This window comes from Wolffia australiana, chromosome 16 (genome assembly GCF_029677425.1).
Source record: "Wolffia australiana isolate 7733 chromosome 16, ASM2967742v1".
Classification (NCBI taxonomy): domain Eukaryota; kingdom Viridiplantae; phylum Streptophyta; class Magnoliopsida; order Alismatales; family Araceae; genus Wolffia; species Wolffia australiana.
In genome coordinates, this window is record NC_135850.1 from 6,672,014 (window position 1) to 6,682,161 (window position 10,148).

Below are 10,148 nucleotides of genomic sequence, written 5' to 3' on the forward strand. Positions count from 1 at the left end.
CATCATTTTGTTGATATTAATCATTAATATATTTTAACTTTAGAATTTAAATTTAATAATGACATATCTATGACTTTTATTTATGAAAAATATTTATATCTCATAAATTCATTTATTTTTAATGTTATAGAGTATTCATTTTAAAAATGATAGTTGCATATCATTATTATATTATGATAGGTAGTTCTACGTTCACATGACTGCATAAAAAATGAGTTATAGTTGTTTTTATTAAACTATTTAAATTAATGGCGGTATTACTTTTTATGAATTTATTAATTTTCAATATTATGGAAATATGAAAGAGGGAGATACAACTCCCTTTTTGCACATCATAAAATTTTTAAAAAATGATATTTGCGCTGTTCATTTTGTAATAACTTGAGTGTGATGGACACGTCGAACCTGAACCATTGCATGCAAAGATGAAGAAGAGCAAGAAGAAGTTGTAAGAAGAAGAATTGAATGTATATTATCATTAAATGTAATAAATGTAAATACATTCATGAAACATAGCTAATTGTTTATGCAAGCTCAATGATTGGAAATAAATGCTAAAATTCAGGTAAAAGTTACGCTTCAAAATTATTTTTATGCCTTGAAACAAGAACTAAGACCTTAGATAAGAATATTATATGTTATGCCTTGAAACACTCTTGAAAAGAAATGATTCTTAAATGAGTAAAACTGACCATATTATACATCAAGAGAGTTGGGTGGTAATCACATTATAAAACTATTGGTACTTATTGTTTTAATATCATTCTAAGCCATTAAATTATTAATCAATCATGTTATTCCATAAAATTCTCTAAAGTAATATTTGAAAATATTAGTACTATGCAACTTAGACATAACATTTAAAATACTACATTAGAACCTAACATAAGGCTTTTATAAAAAAATATAATTCACCAAAACAGTGAACTTCAAGTGATCTGATAACTGTGAGCAACTTGATTGCTTGGTCCTATTTGTTTTTGAAACCTTTCATATATTAGCAAGAGACACATTTATGGGGGAATGATTTGTCTTTACGATGATAGATGAGCCAAACATCAATTCACATACTTTATATAACAAATTGAGTAAAACCTTTAAAAATAAAACAAACACTATCATTGATTCAGTCATCTAATGTGTAAATCTAATCTGCTATCCTATTTGTTTCTTGAATGAGCCATATAAAGCAGAATTAATGAATGTCCTTCTTCTCTGAGATTATCATCTTGCTGTTCTGGACACATATAGAGGGGAGGGAGCCCCAAAAAGAGAGGGAGAAGATGGTGGACCCTAAAGTAAATTATAATTTGTGGTATTTTTTTGTAAAAGCCCCCAAACTTTTAAGCATATGCTCTGAAGTCCAATATACCTTATGAGTGTGAACCTGTTGACCCATGTGCAAGACAAGTTGATGGTTGAGCCAAATAACTCTTTCTTGGTTAATCCAATTAATGAACTATATCAAACATATAGATTTATTGATCATGGGTTATTTGAACTAATAAATACTATGACTCTTCATGGGTTGAGTCACAAACACATAAAGTGTTAAGCTACAGGATGTGCCCTAAAATATGCAACGTAGTTCATATGAAACAATAAATATGCCTTGAACAATGACTGATGCTATTACATTTACGAAAAGGGTATGGTCTCATCGTATATTACATCATAATATTATTTTCAAAAACAATATTATGCAGAACTGGTGTGATTAGGATGAATATCAGGGATCCATTGACCGGGGCCACGTTCAAACTCATCGCTGCTGACTCCGTGAAATCGAAGGCTGTAAAATGCATGAAGGGATGGAAAGCATACTTAATATTGAATGTTTTCTTGAAGCTGAGTATATTTATGCGGCTCACCCTAGTATGCAGGAACCGAATTTATGTGAGCTGAGTTAATGAATCACAAACGATACTATAGAGGAAGAGCTACATATTTCAGAATCATAGTATGCAGGAAGGGAGTTTAGATCGCATAAGTAAGAGGAGTTAAACATCATGCTGAGAAAGATAAAAAATAAAGGGAGGAGGAGGGCAACGCTCAACCGCCGGCAAACCGGCCCATGTGATGGGGGAAGCTGGAAGCCGACAGTTTGCAGAAACAAGGACGGCTCTCAAAGAAGCTTCAATGAGGTTGCTCCGTTCATTCTGGACCTCGTTCTTCTTGGCTACCTCTTTGCATGGTGGGAAGATAAGAGAGAAAGAGAGAGAGATACAGACACATAGAGAGATATATATATTGAAATACATAAAGAGATAGAGATAGAGAGAGATAAAGAGATAAAATGAGGGAGAGATAGATAGAGAGAGAGAGAGATAAAATGAGAGATAGATATATAGAGGGAGAGATAAAGAGAGAGAGAAAGAGATAAAATGAAAGAGAGATAGATAGAGAGAGATAAAGAGAGAGAAAAAGAGATAAAATGAGAGGAGATAGAGAGGGATAAAGAGATAGAGAAAGAGAGAGAAAAAGGGAGAGAAAAAGATAAAATGAGAGAGAGAGAGAGATAAAGAGATAGAGAAAGATAGAGAGAAAAAGATAAAATGAGAGAGAGAGAGAGATAAAGAGATAGAGAAAGATAGAGAGAAAAAGATAAAATGAGAGAGAGAGATAAAGAGAGAGAGAGACAGATAGAAATAGAAAGAGAGAGGGAGAGAAAGATAGAGAGGGTGAGAGAGAGAGGGTGAGAGAGAGAGAGAGAGAGAGAGAGAGAGAGAGAGAGAGAGAGAGAGAGAGAGAGAGAGAGAGGCCTTTAAAATAGGCTTCTGCATTTGACGTTGCGATGGAGAAGAAAATGGTGATACAGAGAAACTAGCTTGATGGAAAGATAGGTGATGAGAGAGAGAACCATCTTTATGCATGTCGAACAGGTGCTCCAAGCAGAACGAGAAAGAGAGAGAGGAGAGAAAAACCGAGTCTTATGAGTTTGTGCGAACCTTTAATGTGCACATGTGCATCGGAAGTTACGGAAGATAGTACAGTGGTGACAGAGAGACCCACTGCTTTGATGGATAAATAGGGGATTAGAGGGAGAACTGTCCTCCTGCCTGTCGAACAGGTGCTTCAGCCAGAATGAAAAAGAAAAAAGAGAGAGAGAGAGTAGAGGCAGAACGAAGCGAGAGACCTCGGTCTTCCTAAATGTCGAACACGTGCTCATAGGTAAGGGTAGATGAGAGAAAGGAGAGAAGAGAAAGAAAGAAGAGAGAGACCATCATCTTCCTAAATGTCGAACACGTGCACATAGGTTATGATAGACGAGAGAGAGAGGAGAAAGAAAGAGAGAAATATATAGATAGGCAGAAAGAGAGAGATAGCGATAGAGATGGATATATGGAGAAAGATTGAAAGATAGAGAGAGAGATAAACATAAAGATAGAGATAGAGATAGAGATAAACATAAAGATAGAGATAGAGATAGAGATAAACATAAAGATAGAGATAGAGATAGAGATAAACATGTAGATAGAGATAGATAGATAAAAAGAGAAAGAAAGAGAGAGAGATATCGATTTATACAGATAGGCAGAAACAAGGTAAAAATAGAGATAAATAGTTGGATAGAGATAGATAAAGATATAGAGATAAAGATAGATATACAGATAGAGAGAGATAGAGATAGATTGAGATAGATTGAGATAGAGAGAAGCGGAGAGACATATAGAGATAGATAGGTAGATAGATATTTATCTCAATCTCTACCTTTCTAGATAGATAGATACATACATACATACATAGATTTATAGATAGAGAAATGTGTAGAGATAGAGATAGATGTACAGATAGATGGAGAGATATATAGATAAATAGATATAGAGATATAGAGATATAGAGATATAGAGATATAGAGATATAGAGATATAGAGATATAGAGATATAGAGATATAGAGATATAGAGATATAGAGAGATAGAGACAGAGAGAGATATAGAATGATAGAGAAAAATAGAAAGATATATGAAATGATAGAGATAGATAGGAAGAGAGATAGAATGATAGATATATAGAAAGATAGATAGATAGAAAGAGAGATAGAATGATAGATATATAGAAAGAGAGATAGAAAGAAAGAAAAATAGAATGATAGATAGAGAGATAGATACATAGACAGATCGATAGAAAGAGAGATACGGAGAGAGATATAGAGAGAGAGAGAGAGCGAGAGAGAGAGAGAGAGGTGCTTTGGGGGCTTTGCATTTACTGCTCTGTGGTTAGATGCTGAACTTGTCCCGTCGCAGCATGTGGGGCATTCACTGACAACTGCAGACACCGGGAATTCAGACTAAATCCTTGTCTCTGATGTTGAGATGGCGACTCACGTCATCTTCCACCACTCTCTTCAAGAGAGAGGCAGTCACTATTCGCTCTTACTTAAGCCTGCTAGTGCCGAAGAAGAGACATATTATTCTTATTTCTTTTCTCCGGCGGCTTTCAGTGAATAGGGTTTTGGGTATCTAATTTTCAAAAGTAAGTATCATATCAATTGGGTGAAATGAAATTATACGTTAATTTGAATCACTTATCGTTTGAGGGGTGAAAATGCAGAAGAGGGACCACCTGAGACATTTTATTTCAGGACAGGTGTTGAAGAGAGAATCACGATGTCAGGACAGGTAATGGATAGGTTTCAAGAATTTAAATCCATTCAGAATTGATTGCAATTAATTTTCAATTCAGGATATTTTCAGTCATGATTGAAGATATTATGTCTTTTAGCACTATTATGATAACAGATGAAAGATAGGTGAGAATACAACTGCCGACTTCATATTTCATTCTGAAGACAATCGAATAAAACCTACAGTCCAAATCGTTTTCCCACGAGCCAAAGTTCTATAAATCTAAGGGTCATTTCCGAAGTGAGATGACAAACATTCAACAAATAATGAACAGGAGACTGAAGAAAACATTTTCATGTGTATGGGTGTTTAGGAAACCTATATTATTTCATAATTGTCGAAAATTTTCCGAACGGTAGCGTACGACATATATTTGATGTATTGCGTGTGCCCCATTTAATATGTCCGAAAAAAAACAGCGCTGAAATTGTTCAGAAAGATGAACGCCTTTAAACGTCAAGGAGCCAAAGCATAGTGTCATCATTTGATAATAAAAAATTGAAATGATTTCAACGAATAATAGCTTAGAGCATGCAGAAGTTAAGTCTCTATAAAAAATGCCTAAATTACGAATATTACTATAAACAAACGTATGCAGACTAGATTCAAATTAGGAATCTGGGAAACAAATTTGCATCGAAGAACAGGGAAAGAGGGGGTGTAATAATCTGAATTTTTTTTAGATTATAATATGGTCAAACTGTTTAGAGAATATCACAAAACTTATAGTCTTGCAAAATTGTTTTAAGACCTTTGCTTGCTTTAACCCTTTTGGATGTCTAGATAATTAAGCAAGGTCAGAGACTTCAAAGAGAACGTCATTCATTAGTCCAAAATTTTTTCTAAGCGAATTTCGGATGCTTAATTTTTCTGACCATTTACTGCAACGCAACAGTTCAACACAAAAAAATCTTTCAAAGTTTCTTCTCAGAACAAATGACTAAGACACCTGCCCAAGCCCTGAGGCAAAGAACTTATGTCATGCATGTTCTCTTCATGTTCAGCTCGTGGAGCCATGTGACCTCGCATTTTGGCTGTATTCTCGACTTAAATGGCACGAAGCTGCGACGCTACATTAATTCAAGGTATAAGCCTTGCAGCTAGGTACCCCTATAGTAACCCCTATAGTAGACATAGCATAAAAATCATATTTTTACCTACATATGTTACACTTCCGAGGACAAAGGAAAACTAAGCTTTTTTCTTGCAGCATCATGAACCCTACAAAAGGTAGAGTGCAATAAGTATGAGGAGAAAGAAGAGAACTCCAAGCGGACCATTGACAGCAAAAACCGTAGGCCTTGGGTAGTGATGAAATAAAGCAAGAGTGGAGGGGACCAGGGCTCTTCTGCCAAACCCTAGCAGTAATTTATAACGGATAAGGTAAGATCCTAACCCAGTGCAAAGTTCTCTTTCTCATGTCTTTTAATAAGTTTAGCCAGTGTCTATCAGTCTATTCAATCTCATATACCATATATAATAGAATATTAGTAAGATATAAATAGAATAGAGTATACTTATTTGTTAGCTAATGATTAATAGTTTATTATAACATTACTCTTTCACTATAAAATCTAATTTTGGTCTCATCGTTTGTACGCTTGCTTTGCTGGTCCAAGTCCCGATGGAGAAGGGTTTAGTGATGGCAGCTCTGAACGTCTCTGCCCTTTGATTTATTGTTTTTCCTACGGTTGTCATCCTGCAGCTGTGAATATCAGAGCCAGAAAATGATAGAACAGCTTGCGGACTGAGGAAATGAAAGGCTGAAAGACAAGAATGTTGCAGTATGAGCACATAGGGATTGATGTCACATCTTTTCATCTCGTTCCCAGCACTGATTATATCTTAAATGCAACAGATGGAGAAAGAGATCGGTTGCCCGCATCGAAAAGCGATAGGGAGAGCCTAGATTCACGATAACAGTCCAAAAAGCCGTTCTAGTTTATGATATCGACGAATGTTCTTTATACTCTCGTTAATAAGAGAATCTAGGGTTCGGTTAGTCTACGTTATGGAGAATCATTTTTTGCGTACAATGAACTGAATACGGGCAAAAGAAAGAAATAGAAAGAAGAGGGGGAAAGAGAACGGAGAGAGGCAGATGAAATAGGAGAGAGAAGATGGAGACAGATACAAGAAAAAAGGAAGAGAGAAAGAAAGAGGAAGAGAGCAGTGGACAAGAGTGCATAAAAGCCGTCCTTATGTAATCATTGCTTATGATTTCGACGAAAGTTCTTCCTCCTCTCAGACTCCTCAGTAAATATGTCGTTTATTGTGAATTGAAATATGGGCAAAATTATCATGTGAAGAGGAGAAAGTAAGAAGAGGGGGAAAGAAAGACAGAGGAGAGAGGAGAAGAAGAGAGACAGATAAGAGTGGATAAAAGGGTGAGAAGAAGAGTGCATGAAAACATTAAGTAGGCTTTGATTAGTCTAGATTTGTACTGTCATCTATCGCTTAGAATGAATTCAATGTGGACGAATCTGTCATGTGGGTCCTTTTCTAATAAACCTTAAAGCCAGGGAAAATCTGATAGAATTACGTAGGTGGGAGTTTACAAAGAGAAGCCGTCAGTCACCTGGAAGTAGTCGCAAAACAATGGCAGCCGCTTCTGCTCTTGCTGGTCGGTGCGGCGAGTAGAATTTTAGCGCTGGAGATTTATAACCGCTCGATCAAAAATATCACACCTATGCGGGTTGTCGGATGCCTGTGGACGGCATTTAAGAAGGGTAAAAAGATGGGGATGGTTAAGTCTTCTAAGCTTAAGGTTGGTAAAAAGGTCCAGAGAATTTGATATACCCGGCGCGAAGTTGTAGCCCCGGTTATCTACTGTAACTTTTGCAACCAACTTCTTCTGCCGACGACCTTTTGATGGTCACATTAAATACGTCAGAGAAAACTCAGAAGTCTCTCTGCAGAGCTATGGAGAGAGACAGAAGACAGAAAAGATGACAAACAGAGAGGTTGGAAAGAGAGAAATATATGAGAAAGAATAGTGAAGATCGAGGAGAAACAGAGAGCGTAGAGAGAGTAGAGAGGGTAGACAAAGAGAGAGTAGGAAAGAGGCAGAGAGAGCGTAGAGAAGAAAGGGTAGACAGAAAGAGGAAATAAAGAGAGAGAATAGAGAGGAAACAGCGCGTGGAGAGGGAAGTGAGAGGCGAGAAGAAAGATAAAGAGGACAGAGGAGAAGAGGCAGAGAAACATATAAGAGAGAGAGAGAGCAAAGAAAGAGGGAGAAAAAAATGTGGAGGCTATTATGTGGGTATATCCTAGTAGGGCTTGATCCTAGGCCAGCAGTAAACGACCTGTCGACCTTCTCTCCCGTTTCTCCTTCGTATATTCCCCATCTCGTTTGCTCCCTTTATCTACTCCTCTTCTGTTCTACTGTCTTTAGGGTTTCTCCCAAATCCTTCCCGAAGAATCTCCGAAGAAGAAACAGAGCCAGAAAAGATGGACGTAGGCTTCCACAACGACCGTTCCATTGAATTTGAAATGGATCTGGGGGCCATGGCGACGCAGCTAGTTCATCCACAGGCAAGCTTCACCGGCCAATCTCCGCCGTTCGTTTACGCCTCGCCAGAACCAACGGCGACGGTGGAGGGGAAGCAGGCGTCAATGGCGGCGATGAGAGAGATGATATTTCTGATGGCAGCCATGCAACCCATAAACATCGATCCAGAGTCCGTGAAGCCGCCCAAGCGCAGAAACGTGAGGATTTCAAAGGACCCGCAGAGCGTGGCGGCGCGCCATCGCCGAGAACGCATCAGCGAGAGAATTCGAATTCTCCAACGCCTAGTTCCCGGTGGAACGAAGATGGACACCGCCTCCATGCTCGACGAAGCTATCCTCTACGTCAAGTTCTTGAAGACGCAGGTGCAGTCTCTCCAAAACGCCGCCGCTGTTACAGGGCCGGGCCAGTTTCAGCAAGAGCTCCCCTTCAATCCCCATCATTCATGGATGATGAGCTGAGGAAACGTCGTGCCCTTGTAAAATTAGTTGAGTAAGAACACTTGTTATCTTCTCCTTCATGATCGTGTCTACATTCTTGACAGCGTTCGCTCATCCATCCCTCTTTTCCTTCTTGCGATACTGTTTCTTAAGATTGATGAGCTTGATCTCGGGATACTGTTCAAACGTGTCCACAAAACTCTGACCCATCATCGTGTCTTCATTCTTGAGAGTATTCGATCATCCGTCTCTCTCTTTCCTGATTATGATAATATGATGATGATCTCGGTTTACTGTTCAAATGGGTCGAAAAACTCTCGTCCGTTATTGTGTTATCTTCTCGTTCTTGATCGTATCTAGATTCGCGAATTATAACATTATCGTTTAGACTTCTACTAAATCGCATCTAGATTGTTGAGAGTATTCGATCACCCACTCCCATTTTCCTGCGTGGGATAATCTTACTTGAGATCGGAGATCAAGTCCGCAGTAAATTGTTCAAACTAGTCGACTTGCTCTGACCCGGCTTCCTTGGTACTGTGCCGGCAGAACCCACCGTCACACTTTTCAAGTGACGCGTATTGCTTGACTCTCTTCAACGTTCAGATTAGATGGCCCCGATCTGCCATCTTCAACAGTTTTCAATGGCACAGTTCTGAATGTACTGACGGAGAATAAGAGCTTAAATGCACTGGTTCATTCCTGAATCTGAGGTCCCAAGCAAAGCAGACTAGCCGAGAAAACGAAATTTCTACCATTATTCTTACAGAAAAAGATGAGAAAACTTGATTTGAATCACCTGAGGACATGTGATGTTGTTTCATGTTCGATTCACATTACTCACTATTTCGACATAATCAACCTTATTATCATGTGCCTTGTTTCCTTGGAAATTTGTTCGTTACATATATTTAGCTCGAGGGTCATCATTGTGTAATTCCTTCAATGCGATTAAGTAACGCTATCCTGACCTACCTATTAATGCGAATCGCCATCTGCAAACAGCATAACTTATTGAACTTAAAATATAAAACTGTAAGGACAAACGTTTTGGTTTCTGCGGCCTGGACACTGCATCATCCTTATGATGTGTGGTATTGAGTGTCCTGAAGTTGTTGTCAAGGGGAACGGAGTTTTAAATAAGGTAGAATCGTTAAGGCCCGATCGGTCCCTTGAGCTTCTCCTGGGCGTCTACGATGCATGGATGGATGTGATGGCCGGGTGAAAGATTGAGTGAGAGAGAAAAGGAGAACAAGCGGAGTACAGAGGGAGAGAAAAAGAGAGCGGATAGGGCCGTAGATTGAGAGGGAGCAAGAGAAAAAAAAGAGGGGGCACGGGAGAGAGAGTGAGAGAAAACGAGAGCGAGAGCAAGGGAGAGCTACAGCGAAAGAGAAAGCAGGCGAGATAGAGAGAGAGGAAACGAGAGCGAGAGAGAGCGATCAAGTGAGAGAGAAGGCGAGCGAGACAGACAAGAGAGAAAACGAAAGCGAGTGAGAAGGCGAACGAGAGGGAGAGAGAGAGAGACAAAAGGAGGGAGAGAGAGAGTCAAAAGGAGGGAGAGAGAGACATAGAG

At 38.7% G+C, this 10,148-nt stretch overlaps 1 protein-coding gene across 1 annotated transcript; it reads left to right on the plus strand.

Annotated features, from left to right (window-relative positions):
* Positions 1-7,580: 7,580 nt before the first annotated feature.
* LOC144713659 (transcription factor HEC2-like) lies at positions 7,581-8,770 on the plus strand. Its single transcript, XM_078588312.1, has one exon. It carries the CDS (start codon positions 8,078-8,080, stop codon positions 8,594-8,596), a length of 519 nt encoding a protein of 172 aa, XP_078444438.1. The 5' UTR covers positions 7,581-8,077; the 3' UTR covers positions 8,597-8,770.
* The last annotated feature ends 1,378 nt before the right edge of the window (positions 8,771-10,148 follow it).

What these genes read in the sequence shown, in the direction of transcription:
- LOC144713659 (XM_078588312.1), top strand. Translation starts at nt 8,078, where the DNA reads ATGGACGTAGGCTTCCACAACGACCGTTCCATTGAATTTGAAATGGAT.